We start from the raw sequence: 12,720 nt of genomic DNA, 5'->3' as shown, positions 1-12,720 counted from the left end.
TAATAAATATTTTCGGGGCCTAAACTTTGTCCTGTTTTGGTTCATCGATTTATCGTGCTTCATTTTTATGGGTTGAATATAAGTCATATTCAACAAGGCATAACATTAAAAAAGGATCCCGTAAGGTGTTGAGTTGGCCTAGTTATAAAGTAGTTAATGCTTGGGCCAAAGGCTATAATTTCGAGTCCACCGTGGGGCAGCCTTTGAAAGTTTATGTTTATTTGCCAATCAAATAAAAAAAAGGATGCCAATATTCATCGTATATCCATAAAAATATGAACTACTTTTTCCCCTTAAATATGCATTATCTCTGTAAATAGACCAAAATTAGGAAAATACAGACAACAATAACAATGATGGAGTATATAACTTATGTCTGATTGCAAATGTTACATCATCAATTTAGTTCAGCTAAGTTGCATAAATTTTTCATATAAAAATGTCCGAAGCTACAAATACACTTGGCAACTTGTGCATGCAGATATTTTGACGTGCTTATACGCTAGCTGTACATTGGCTCAATCTAATGACCAAATATAACAAATCAGAAGAAGTTGGTAAGTAATTGTAGAATCTAGGCATTCCCTATCTAAAGGAAGCTTGAATGAGGCCAGATACCGGCAGTTTCAAGTCGTATGTCAGTCGTTGGAGAACCAATGCCAACGAATGTACATCTGATAGGGCTCTATGAGCTGGCCCGATTGATGGAATGCCATAGTGCTCACGGAGGGCCTGCAATGAAACCCTTGAAGGAACCTTTGATCCTGATAACAGTAACGATAATACGGTTAGAAAATCACTTTGTACAGGTAGAAACTACATATAGAGGAAGACAGAAAGAACCTTTATTCTTCACCACTAAACGAGCCAGAGGCAGGGTGTCGGCAAACAACCAATCTGGAGGAATCTCATAAGAGCAGCGACTAAATTCACTTTTCAGGAAGGGGACATCAAAACTTTTCCCATTATGAGACACCAAGACCACAACTCCACCAGGCAGCTGACGGCTCCGGACATACTGAAGTAGGACGGGAATAAAGTCCTTCATCCTACACAAGGCTAGCTAGTATAAAGCATGTGCATATGATATGTTTATTTTCTGAAAGGTTCAATTGGATTTGGATCAAAGTATTTGGAAAATGAATTTCCATAAATCAGGGTCCTAAACTGAGAATCATAGTCTATTTATGATAATCAAACTCACGGAAACATCAACATAGACATTTAAGATCAACTGCAAGGGAGAGGGAGGTTGATGGCAAGCTAATACATACATGCTGCGAGAAGGAAGCAACAGAAGGAAAAGAAATACCAAAAACAGATGCGATATAAGATTTCACATGTCAAATTAACGAGATATATCTTCAACTAGCATAAAATATTTTTCAAAATGTAATGATTGTTGTTCATGATCCTTGTCAACCACATTATATATCAAGATATGTTGTAGAGGTCTGAACCTCAATGTCTAATTACCTGGGTATATCGTATCGGTTAACCATATGGGTTGAAATGCCATGAATTTGTTCATTTGGCACATCACGTTCTGGATTGACTAGGCTCTGTAAGGTGCTGTTTTCACCCCCTCGAAGATCTTGGCATGCGAACTCAATGATTCGATCTCTTTCTCTAGAGAAACCAGTGGTTTCAATATCAAAACAAAGAATTGTTGCGAGTTTGGCCAAGTCCGCATAATACTGATCTGTTTCTACCTCTGCTCTTTCTACACTGTATGTATTTACTTCGGTGCTTGCATTTTTAGATACGACATTGTTTCTAATACTTAATTTTCTGGTCCTCCGTGCCTTAGTCGTTTCCAATTTACCAGAATCATTGCCTGTTTCAGGAATGATATTATGGCTGATACTCTTATTGCTAGTTAGGCTCTCCTTATTTCCTCCAGTTTTTGAATTTAAAGTTCGCCTTGTCCACCTCCTGCTGCTATATCCTCCTTCAAGCTCGTAGTTGTTTGAACACAGAATCTTGTTGCTGCAACTGCTTCCACTACTGCTACGAAATTTATATAAACTCTCCCACCAACAATTAGCTAATGAATGAATTCTGCATCGAGGAAATGGCAAGACAGAGAAGCACATTGCAATTGATTTCATTCAAACCAAAGGGCCACCAGTGCCGAATTCAAAAACTGGTAAAATGTTTTGACCTGCAGAGGACACAAGGGATATATTATCATATAAGACAAACTTCAGAAATTGCTCAGTGATGTTTTGAAGTAGACGATATGAAAATGGAAAACACAAGCATAATAAGACAAATAGAGTAGAGAATCCAAAGCCACTTCCATCGATACATGATATCACCATAATAAGATGTAAGGTGCATCACAATACAAGAGGTATCACAGACTAGACAAATCCATGTGTGCTATTAGTCCTGCTGCCTTAAATCATACATCAAACGCTAGCCTAAATGGTAACAGAGTCCTTCCATTTCTAAATAAACAAGATTTTCATTACCATGCTTCAAAGCAAAGATTTGGGGTAAAAAATCATGAGTCCTTGATTTCTTTAACATGAACCAAAGGGCAACTTACATATACATAAATACCATACAGTGCTATTTCCTTGTTTGACCATCTCAATGCTTTGAGACTGACTGTGACCTTAAGAAACAAGTGAAGGTCAGCTCTTAAGCACAGACTACCATATTTCAGTTACCAAAACTATAGCTGAAGGCCGACATTGATACAAGACTCATGAAACCCAAGTTAATAAATAACCTAGAGATTTTAAAGCAACATTTCAAAAATTGATTAGTCAGGAAAAAAGTCAATAAAGACGCAGACCTATCAATTGCATAGAGTTAAACACCAGCCCCTTGTGTGTACTGAAAACAAAAGTAACAGCCAAGCCAAACCTATAAAAAATAATGAAGCGATAAATCTTCCGTTACAGACTAAAACCAAACCAAAAAAGAAAATTTCAGACCCCGAATCACAAAGGGAGATATCCACCCAACCAAAAAGGTCAAAACTTTGAGAGCGAGGGAGCAATCCAGTTGAGCCAATCCATAAATTATGGTCGAAAAACTCAAAAAGGAAATAAAGAATGTCAATCTAGAACCAAATAAAACACACATTAAGATCTGATACTCATTTTCGGACGCAGAAAACTGTCGATACGAATACGATTGCAGTATTAAAAAAGGGGGGAAACGAGGCATGCCTGAGGAGAATTAGCGGAAATGCGAATTTTAAAGATCCAAAATTTGAGATGTTAGGATGAATAAAGTTGAGTGTGGAGGGAGAAAACAAAATAGTCGGGGGAAGGAAGAACATGCGAAATGAAAGAGCCGTAGAGGTGAAGCGAAACAGTAATGAAGAAAGCGCTCTCTCTCTCTACTTCAGATATTGTTATTATTATTGTTTTCTATTTTAATTGTCCTAAATAAATAGAAAAATGGTAGAAAAGCCCACCCGAAATGTGCGGATCGTGGCTCCGATCCATATTTCACGCTTACCTATCTTCCTTCACTTTCCCAAATAAACTATAACAGTTTTGAATCTTTAGATTACTTATTCAGACATTGTATGGAATATGGATCATGGATATTCGGTTACCAACAAATAAAAAATACAGTTCGATCTGCAGCACAACTATTGTTTAGTTGTGGTATATAAAGGATGGATCCATTAATAAACATTACATAATTTCGTGTAACATTACTGTTAAGACCCAAATAAATAATGTAACCAGTCATAACCAAGATATGCTGCAGCATACAACAAAATCATCTCCAATCATAAAAACGTACTACTACCAAATAAAAACTGCATGCGTGAGAAAATAAGCCCTCTTTCCACAAGCAAGTCACGGATCTAACTTACAAAAACTTGAATATTATACTTGTCGAACATAATAAATAAAAACATTACACAACGTACAAAATCGAACGTGCCATCTTCTCCCACAAGTGTCCTCGATGATCCAGAACAAGCTTATGCACATTTTTTACTCATTCCGCCAACTAGTTTGCCCGAGGAGCAGCCCATTCAACTCTTAGGATGAGATTGTCATATCCATACCCATTAAGCTTGTTGATGGCTCTCTCTGCATCTTCTCTGTTGACAAAATTGACAAAACCAAAACCTCTGCTTGTCCCAGTCTTCTGATCAATAGCAACATAAACTCGGCTAACTGAACCAAATGGCCGGAAAAGCTCAAGCAAGTCAGGCTCTCTTGTGTCTTCAGAAAGGTTGGTAACCCTGACTGAGTTTTCCTCGTTTCTGCGCCGCATGTCAGTACCACTCCTCTCGGGAACACCTCCTCTCATGCTAGGGGGAACATAAGCTCCCTTTGTACCACCAGCTGCAGCATTAGGTTCAGTTGGCGGCTTATCAACAAAGGTCTCACTTGGTTGAGCGAGATCCTTGTATGGGCATCTTGAGGTCCAATGATCACCCTTCTTCCCGCAAGTTCTACATACCATGAGCACAGCTCCTCCTTTCCCCATTTGAGCTAACGGATCCCCAGCAGACTTAGCTTCATCTGCTTTTGTACCTATTAGCCAATTCATCAATTACATGAGAATGCGTAGACATATGAAAAGAACACAACATAAACCTTAAAAGAAAAAACAAGCCATACACTGTATAAATGCCACAACTGTCAAATTACATAAGAATTGGAAAAACTGTCGTCCACAGAAACAATTGCTTGAGCAATGTCACAATGAAGCACCCTTGTAGATCAATTATTGCAATTTAAGGTAGTCATCTCTAGTGTCAAAATGAGACGATTTTTAGTGACAGTCCTAGTATGTCATTTCAATATAAGATTTGAAAAAGTAATGACGTTGGAAAAGGGAACAGCGAAGTCAGATGGAAGCAAACAAATCATCAAGTAAGACCACTTTGATGCATAACAGCTTAATATCTCTAGCCATGTTAGTCAACAAATAAGACAGATGATTTTATTGTTTGGAGCATCAATCAGAAAAATTCATCTATGAACAATCACATAACATGTGTGAGATAATATGCAATCATGAGTTTAGACATATCTAAACTACTCCACCAACCAGGCATAAATTTCAAAGAGTAATCATCATAAGGAAGAATCAGCCATCCTTGGATGGTGTAATGACATGAGAGCATTAGTTGTGGCTTGCACATGGGCAGTGAAAACCCAAGAGCCCCTCAACAATAGCATACTCCAAGGGCATGCCTCCTCTGGTTAATTATCAAAGAGATTTAAAACAACAGATAGATCAGATTAGAGGACCCTGATTGTCAATAGAAGAACACTTTGTTTAAAAATACGGATTAGGAAACGAACTTTCAAAATCAACAAAAACCAATTCCATTTGGCCCCATCTCAACCTTGCAAACACTACTGTGCTAGTTAGACACACGGAGGTATTGCAGGAAAGCAATTAAACTTCACAGCAACTGACTTCTATTTACTATACAATTGATCCTCAAACAAGTATAGGAAAACAAGATGAAAACACATGGAGCTGATATGTCATCAATCCTGTATACATTTAAGGAAACAGAACAGAACTCCCAAATCTATGGCGACTATCGCCCAGTGGACAATGTTTCATAGATCTCAAAATTAATCAGTGAATCAAATGAGAAAGAAAATAGAGGCATGTTACTGAAACTGCAATCAGGATTTATGAAATCACGACCTTTTCTTCCCCAAATTAAACACCGTACACCCAACAATTATGAACAGAAACGTATATGCAGTTTAATAGCGCATGAGTGACAGAAACGGCAGAAATAGCGATCATAAACGGAAAGATGGTAGTACCAGGGGCGCGGGGGCGTTCAAGGAGGATCTCCTCCGTGGACACCATGGTGAGGCGGCTGCCGACGTCCTCGTGCACGGCATCGCCGAACTTGGGCCAAGAGCGGCGCTCAATAGCGCGCTTGCTGAGGCGGGCGTTGGCGAGCTTGCGGATCCGAGTGGTGGTGGTTATTTTGACCTTGTTTCCATCGTCTTTGAACTTGTATTCGATAACCTTCTTAATCCCGCTGTCGTCGGGGCCGATAACCTGCTTCGGCGGCAACAAGAAATCCAAATCCTCGCTGTCGTCCTCGTCCAGCTCGCCCCATCGCAGCTTGTTGGGTTGCTCCTCTCTCACCATTTTCGAGACTAGGGTTTTCGAGTGAGCAATGAATTCGGGTTTGGGGGTATGCACATTTATTTTTCTAATTTGCTTCTATAATGATAATTACTACAGTGTTTGTTTGTTTTTTCGGCTAATAAGAAAATTACCGACTTTTTTACTGTGCACAGAAAGGTGAATAATATTATCCCTTCCCACAGTAACTTTCATATTTTATCATTTTGGTCTGCTTCACAATAAGAGTCTCATTTTACTTTTATAAATATAACACTTAATTTTATCATTTTGGTTTGTTCCACAATAAGAGTCTCATTTTACTTTTATAAATATGACACTTAATATGGAATGGAGGTAGTATAAAACATTTGTTTTTTAGCATGAAATTTTATGTAATAGTTTTATTTTAGAATTATTTGCATGTAAATACATGTACTTTCAACATATTTTATTTTTTCCCTAACCTTTATTTTTTAAATACAAATGCATGAACTTTAAATTTTTCCGATTTTTTCCCTAAATTAAAAATCAAAGCTGATGTGGCATATTAAAACTTATGTGACATATTACAACTATATTATTTTTATTTTATAAATTAAAAAAAAATGAAATTAAACTTCCATATCATCATTCTGCCATCTCATTTATCTCTCTCATTTCGTTCTTCCCAAATTTCATTTCAAATTTCTATAATAAATGAAAATGATTTTATAGCAATTCCAATTGAAAAGAAACAATATTTCTATCACAATTTCTAAGCTTATTTGTGAGGGTTTGGGAAGCAAGAAAGGTTGGAGTTCAAGAAAATATGAAGGGTCTCGGTGCTATTGTGGAAATCGATGGAGAAAACTGATGAATTATGCAAGGACCATCTGGAGTAGCTTTTTATTCTTATTTTGGTTTTCATTTTAAATCCATTTGAGTAAATGAAGGATTTGGATATGGTAAATGTTTGGGAAGAAAGGAGATGGCAAGAAAAGATGACAGAAGAGCAGGAGACAGAGAATGGGAGAGAGGATGTGAATCATGTGATGATATGCAATTTTAATTTCATTTTTTTCAAATAGTAAAATAAAAATAATATAGTTTCAATTGCCACGTAAGTTTTAATATGCCACGTCAACTATGATTTTTAATTTAGGGAAAAAATCAGAAAAGTTTAAACTCATGCATTTATATTCAAAAAATAAAGTTTAGGAGAAATAACAAAAAATGTTGGAAGTTCGTGTATTTACAGGCAAATAACCCAATATTTAATATAGTTTCGGGTATAAATTAATCTGAATGATGCATATCAGTAAATATAATAAATGGACAATTTTGCCTACCGTTAAAAAAATGCTAATAAGGCAAAAGTATCTATACATATATAAAAGGAGAGTTTTGAGGATATTATTGGAATTATCAAGGGGAGTTTTGGGGGTATTTATGGACTTGAAATTTTTGAGGCTAGAATGATTAGAATAAATTGAAATTTTGATAATTAATTTGTATATATCTCAACCGGCAGTTACTAGGATATTCAAGTTTGTGGATTATTATCATCAAATAGGAGTAGATAAGGTGTACCATTTTGTTTCTCAATATATTTCATGCATGATTATATATTTATTATCAAAATTAAATTTATTCTAATCATTATTGTGAGTGTTAAATTCACACATCTTATCTAAATAAAATTAGAAAAATGAAAATATTTTATTTATTTATGTGATAATTAGAGAAATGAAAAGATTTAATTTATATAACTATCGCATATGACGTCTAATAGTATGCTAAGAAAAAATTGAATGGAAACTTTTATTGGAGTAATGACATGTGTAGTGGAGAATTTGTAACCTCTTTTGTCATCACTTCATGATTTATGGTACCTTAATTTCAAGACCTCTTAAGTTGATTATTTTTCCTATAAAAGGTCTAGAATTGTAGATGAATTATATATCAACAAAAGCATTCTTCTTTCTATCTCAATTTTTCAATATTTTATTTTGCATTTCAGGAGCATTGTATTGCTACATTCTCATAGCTCCATCAAGTACGTCAATGACTAGCTGGTTTAAGATGCTTCTACACGTTAGGAGAATGTTGTTTTATTATATCAATCTGAGAGCACTAGCTGTGCCGTAATTTGCCTTACTTTAAGAGGGATCTCCTCGACTTGACTTATAATTCGATTTATGTTATAATTTTCATCGTAATTTTCATTCCATTTATTATTATTCTTTATCTTAGATTGTAAAGAGTTAAAAGTAGGGAAAAATTGTAACACTTTATTTTTCTCCATCTTTACACAAATTATTATTTGTGTATCTATACTATCACAGACATTATAATTATATTATGTGGTAAATGATGATCACTCGTGATGAGTTAATACATTCAAGTATAGATAATATTTGTATGTATATTTGCGTGTACTAATAATGTCAAATGTATGTCTTTGTGACAGAAGACTTATCCAAGTATAATGAAAAAATGTATGGGAGTTTTAGGAATATTTACAAAACTGCCATTTAAATTTAAAATTATAAACTATAATGATAAAATGTATGGGAGTATTTTTTAATTACATTTGTCTTAACTACGGCAATTTCAAATGTGAGGTTACGAATATTTATTTTCCTCTTTTAAATCATTAGAATTTTTATTTCCCTCTTTTATATCATTAGAATAATAAATAAAATAAACTAGACAACAATAATAGAAAAAATATTATTTGATCGATCTATCGTCATTCTGCCGTTAATTTTATCTTTATATGAGCATAGAAACAGATTTACAACCAAGATTCGGGTAAAAAAAAAACATCTACTATCAGTAAGGATTATCAAGTAGGCCGACCCAAACTAAGATATCAAATATAGATCTAAAACCCCCAATATAGAATAAGTTATCAACAAAGTAAAATTGAATCGGGACGGAGGGAGAATTTTGTTGATATTTGGCTCATTTTGTTGGTCATGATGAGTATATTTTTAAGATAAGGGTTTAGAATTTAGGTTTCAAGGTTTGGGTTTTTAGTGTATAGAGTCACTATATTGTAATCAAATGGAGTTCGACTAGGAAGTGTCTCACCAATGCAATCTTAAATTATAGCTTTTGATAAACAATATCTAAAATCTCATTAGGAGAAGTGGTAATTATACATTCTTTAGGTTTTTTTTTTTGTATGATGTGAATTTGCTTTATTTTTTAGTCTCATGATATACAGCATTTAATTTTTTATCATGAGTTTTTAGTTGTATTTTTTATTTATTGGTGATAGTGTTATAGTATTGAATTATATATATATTTTTAATTATATGTTGTTGATGTGTGTTCGCAATTTTTATATTAGATGTGAAAATATTTTCATTAATATTTATGGATTAATTATGGTAAATTATTTTTCATTTAATATTCATGCTACATAATTCTTTGGTATTATATAGATTCTGGAAGAAAATATAATGTGCCGTGCATAGCACGGGAGAGATACTAGTTTGAAAATAGTGTTCAAGTCATAGAAATGCAGTTATCGTCTAAGGACTATACATGACATAAAAATTTATTAGAGATAAAAAATGTTAGAACTCAATTATCTAGAGACCTAATTTGTATTTTACAAAATATAAAAGATAGTATTGTTGTTGGATGATTATTGATAAATTATGGAACATAAGTATAGCTGAATTAGAAGAATATTGAAGATGTGAGAAAGAAATAATTATTTAAATATTAATAATAATGTTTGATTTGTTGATCTGTTTGATTGTTGAGAAACATGATCTACGATTGGCCAAGTAAAGTTACCGATGATTTTTCATTGCTAATTTCCCTAATTTTAGCTCTTTGAGCCTTATATTGTTCTTTTTCCTTTATTCCTGGCTATTTCTTTAGCAATACTTCTTCAATTACAAATATTAGATTTATTTGCTCCAACATTTCTTGCTATTTTCCCTACTACATCAGCGCCTTTCTCTTTAATCACAAAATTTTAAGACCTAGAAATAACATTATTAAGGGCTCGTTTGATTGACTGGAAACAAGTGGAATAGACATGAATCATGATAAGCTTGAGTTTATAGTTGTTGATTGCCATGTTTAGGCAATCACGAGGCCCATGAAAGTAATGGAAGTCCGCCCTGACCCAAAAAATTGTGTAAGAATTTTAAAGAGATTTATAGATTTAAGGATGTTAAAAGTGATTTACTCCTCCGTTTATATGTGCTTTTCATTTTTATCCTAAAAAAATATGAATATTTCATTTTGAAAAAATCATCCCAGTTTAATATCTAATACATCAACTTATTTATAATTTATACCATTATTAAATATTATTAATTATAAAAATCTCAATATCCACTAATAATACTTTAACGATTCTTCTCCTTATCTCTTATTTTAATAATTTATTCTAAAATTCATTTGTGCATTTTTAAATTTTTTTTTTAAAAAAAAGGTGGTGGCAGGGATAATAAGAGAAGAGATGTGGGACCTTTGCATGCATGGTGACACGTGGGATAATACCCGCCTTTTCCTTCTCAACACTTATTTGGCGGGGACATTTATCCCAACCTCAATTCAGGCCCTTTTTCGTCATTCCACTTCTCCAATTAGGGTTGGATTTTTCTCGGTGCCCGTGCCTCTCTCTCTTCTTTCTCTCTCTATGATCCCTCTGCTCAGTTCGCCATTTCCCCCCTTTGCCTACCTGCTTTCTGGGGTTTCTCCGTCTCTCTCTATGTCTTACTCCCAGAATTAAACTACTTCTCCTTGTGATTAACAAGATCATGTGACCATTCTGCGAAATTCTGCTTCCCAACATTCATTCATCTTTAGTCGCGAAACAATCTTTTTCCTTTCCCGCTTTGAAAGAGTAAACAGCGATCACAAAAAGGAAGCCATGGAATCTAGCCAAAAGGTAAAGAGGAAGGAGAATTAGTTTATTGAGAGATGGGATCAGTCTTCCGTTGCAATTCACAAGTATTTCAAGTGATCCATCGCACACTCTTTTTACTTATATTTTCAAAATCTCCCCTTTCGCTGATGTACTTACTTATCTGGTCTTTTAGGAAGAGGGTTCGTCGACGATCGGAGCGGAGATCGAGAAATACTGCTCCGACTGCAGAACTACCACCACGCCGCTGTGGAGGAGCGGCCCTTCAGGCCCTAAGGTCTCAATTTCTCATCAATCGATCCATAAAAAAGTTCATTTTTTTCCCAATTCGGGATCTCTTCTTGTGAAGCTAATTCTGTTTGCTGTGTGTGTTTTTTCCCCTCAGTCTCTGTGTAATGCTTGCGGGATCAGACACAGAAAGAAGCGGGTGGTGGCGGTGGCGGTGGCGAAGAACGATGTGAGGAAGGGGAAAATAGGGAAAACGAGGAACTTGATGCCTCTGGGGAAGGAAGTAGAGGTGGCGGAGGGGCGGAGGTCGACGGCGGCGGCGAAGAGGCTGAGGAGGCCGAAAGAGTGGGGTGAAGTTGAGAGGGCTGCCCTGCTTCTGATGGCTCTGTCTTGTGGTGCTGTTTTTGCCTAGATTGGTGTGAGAAAGAGTAGCTATTTTCTTCATGGTTTTACTAGGGTTGTAGATTGAAGAAAGGGGGTTAGGAGTTAGTGGTTTCATTTTCCTTTGTTTTGTTGGGCTTGGGGTGTTAGAATTGAAAAAAAAAAGCAAGTGTAAATATCGATGGAAATCATCAATGAAGTGTTTTTCTTTTCAAGTCTTTATTTTATTCTCAGCATTAAATAAATCATTTGCCTAGTCGAGTAGCTAGGCTTTCTCTGTTCGTGCAAATTCATCTACTTTTTGACCTTGTTCAAGGTTGACTAGTGAGGGATTGGTTCAGTCATTTGTATAAAGTACTCTACATATGTATGATTCAACAAATTAAGGCACGTCAAAGATGTCCGCTGACAATAAGGTCTGCTCATCACCTAGTTTTAATCAAATAGTAATCAATATGTTAAGACCAACTATTTAAAAAGATAAAAGTGAACTTACAATTCCCATTTCAACCCAAGTCAGTCCAACCCAAAAATAAAGAACAGTACTCCCATTTAAATAGGAATAACTTTCTTTATGAATCGAACAAGATCCCATGAGAAAAGCATCACTATTCTGATAGTAAAAAGTGATTATTTCCAAGTATGCAAAGAGGGTGTGGTGTATTTACCACTCCACCAAACCCAAACTTCCATTCTATGCTACTTATAAGATAGCACTTGCTAGTTGCTACTACATAACAGGACAACCACTACATTTTATACTAAATGAAGAAGGTCAATGAGAGCTTGAATCTAGCAATACTATTTGAAAATAGGAAGTGTACCTTTATGGCTTTATTTCACCAAATCTGTTTTCCAATATGCAGCTATATTCCTTTCGTTCCAATTATGGTATAAAACCAGGAGATTAAACTCATGATTTTAGCAACAAACCACCTAATGCAACTGAAGATCATGCTCAACTCTTCATGGAGAAGCTACTCTGTTATTAAAAGCATAACTTTGCAGCCTAATTAGTAACTAAAGGAGGATAGTTTATACATAAGCATCCACGATTGCCTTGTAAAGTTGTCATGGCCATTGAAAGAGGATTCAAATATAAGTGCCTAGAAAAAATAAATAGACGATCTAACATAGTT

General features: G+C 35.1%; 3 protein-coding genes across 7 annotated transcripts; 1 reads left to right on the top strand and 2 right to left on the bottom strand.

The window, feature by feature from the left end:
• Positions 1-340: 340 nt before the first annotated feature.
• LOC125217998 (exonuclease DPD1, chloroplastic/mitochondrial) lies at positions 341-3,382 on the bottom strand. Of its 3 annotated transcripts, XM_048119587.1 has the most exons (5): positions 2,949-3,126; positions 2,807-2,877; positions 1,477-2,164; positions 844-1,049; positions 341-764 (listed from the first exon to the last, which is right to left on the bottom strand). In XM_048119587.1, the coding sequence occupies exons 3-5, from the start codon at positions 2,109-2,111 to the stop codon at positions 586-588; spliced, it is 1,020 nt and encodes a 339-aa protein (XP_047975544.1). In that variant the 5' UTR covers positions 2,112-2,164; positions 2,807-2,877; positions 2,949-3,126; the 3' UTR covers positions 341-585. The 3 variants fall into 3 exon arrangements, with proteins under 3 accessions (XP_047975544.1, XP_047975542.1, XP_047975545.1); XM_048119585.1 differs by lacking the exons at positions 2,807-2,877; positions 2,949-3,126 and adding an exon at positions 3,186-3,382; XM_048119588.1 differs by lacking the exons at positions 2,807-2,877; positions 2,949-3,126 and adding an exon at positions 2,555-2,740.
• Positions 3,383-3,799: 417 nt separating this feature from the next.
• Positions 3,800-6,309, bottom strand: LOC125220949 (eukaryotic translation initiation factor 3 subunit G-like). The gene is made up of 3 exons (XM_048123076.1): positions 6,298-6,309; positions 5,781-6,192; positions 3,800-4,520 (listed from the first exon to the last, which is right to left on the bottom strand). Exons 1-3 carry the CDS (start codon positions 6,307-6,309, stop codon positions 3,988-3,990), a joined length of 957 nt encoding a protein of 318 aa, XP_047979033.1. The 3' UTR covers positions 3,800-3,987.
• Positions 6,310-10,672: 4,363 nt separating this feature from the next.
• On the top strand, positions 10,673-11,796 carry LOC125222410 (GATA transcription factor 15). Of its 3 annotated transcripts, none has more exons than XM_048124993.1 (3): positions 10,673-10,996; positions 11,148-11,249; positions 11,358-11,796. In XM_048124993.1, the coding sequence occupies exons 1-3, from the start codon at positions 10,979-10,981 to the stop codon at positions 11,610-11,612; spliced, it is 375 nt and encodes a 124-aa protein (XP_047980950.1). In that variant the 5' UTR covers positions 10,673-10,978; the 3' UTR covers positions 11,613-11,796. The 3 variants fall into 3 exon arrangements, with proteins under 3 accessions (XP_047980950.1, XP_047980949.1, XP_047980948.1); XM_048124992.1 differs by having other exon boundaries at positions 10,673-11,058; XM_048124991.1 differs by having other exon boundaries at positions 10,673-11,067.
• Positions 11,797-12,720: the final 924 nt, after the last annotated feature.

Source organism: Salvia hispanica, chromosome 4 (assembly GCF_023119035.1).
Source record: "Salvia hispanica cultivar TCC Black 2014 chromosome 4, UniMelb_Shisp_WGS_1.0, whole genome shotgun sequence".
NCBI classification, from domain to species: domain Eukaryota; kingdom Viridiplantae; phylum Streptophyta; class Magnoliopsida; order Lamiales; family Lamiaceae; genus Salvia; species Salvia hispanica.
This window is presented reverse-complemented; position numbering and strand designations above follow the sequence as displayed.

Excerpts from the sequence above, each read along its gene's own strand:
- LOC125217998 (XM_048119585.1), bottom strand. The coding sequence starts at position 2,111 with ATGAAATCAATTGCAATGTGCTTCTCTGTCTTGCCATTTCCTCGATGC. Across the intron at positions 1,050-1,476 it reads AACCGATACGATATACCCAG|GATGAAGGACTTTATTCCCG; the intron begins GTAATTAGACAT and ends AGCCTTGTGTAG. Across the intron at positions 765-843 it reads TTTAGTGGTGAAGAATAAAG|GATCAAAGGTTCCTTCAAGG; the intron begins GTTCTTTCTGTC and ends TACTGTTATCAG.
- LOC125220949 (XM_048123076.1), bottom strand. Across the intron at positions 4,521-5,780 it reads TGAACGCCCCCGCGCCCCTG|GTACAAAAGCAGATGAAGCT; the intron begins GTACTACCATCT and ends ATTGGCTAATAG.
- LOC125222410 (XM_048124991.1), top strand. The coding sequence starts at position 11,029 with ATGGGATCAGTCTTCCGTTGCAATTCACAAGTATTTCAA. Across the intron at positions 11,068-11,147 it reads GCAATTCACAAGTATTTCAA|GAAGAGGGTTCGTCGACGAT; the intron begins GTGATCCATCGC and ends CTGGTCTTTTAG. Across the intron at positions 11,250-11,357 it reads GCGGCCCTTCAGGCCCTAAG|TCTCTGTGTAATGCTTGCGG; the intron begins GTCTCAATTTCT and ends TTTTCCCCTCAG.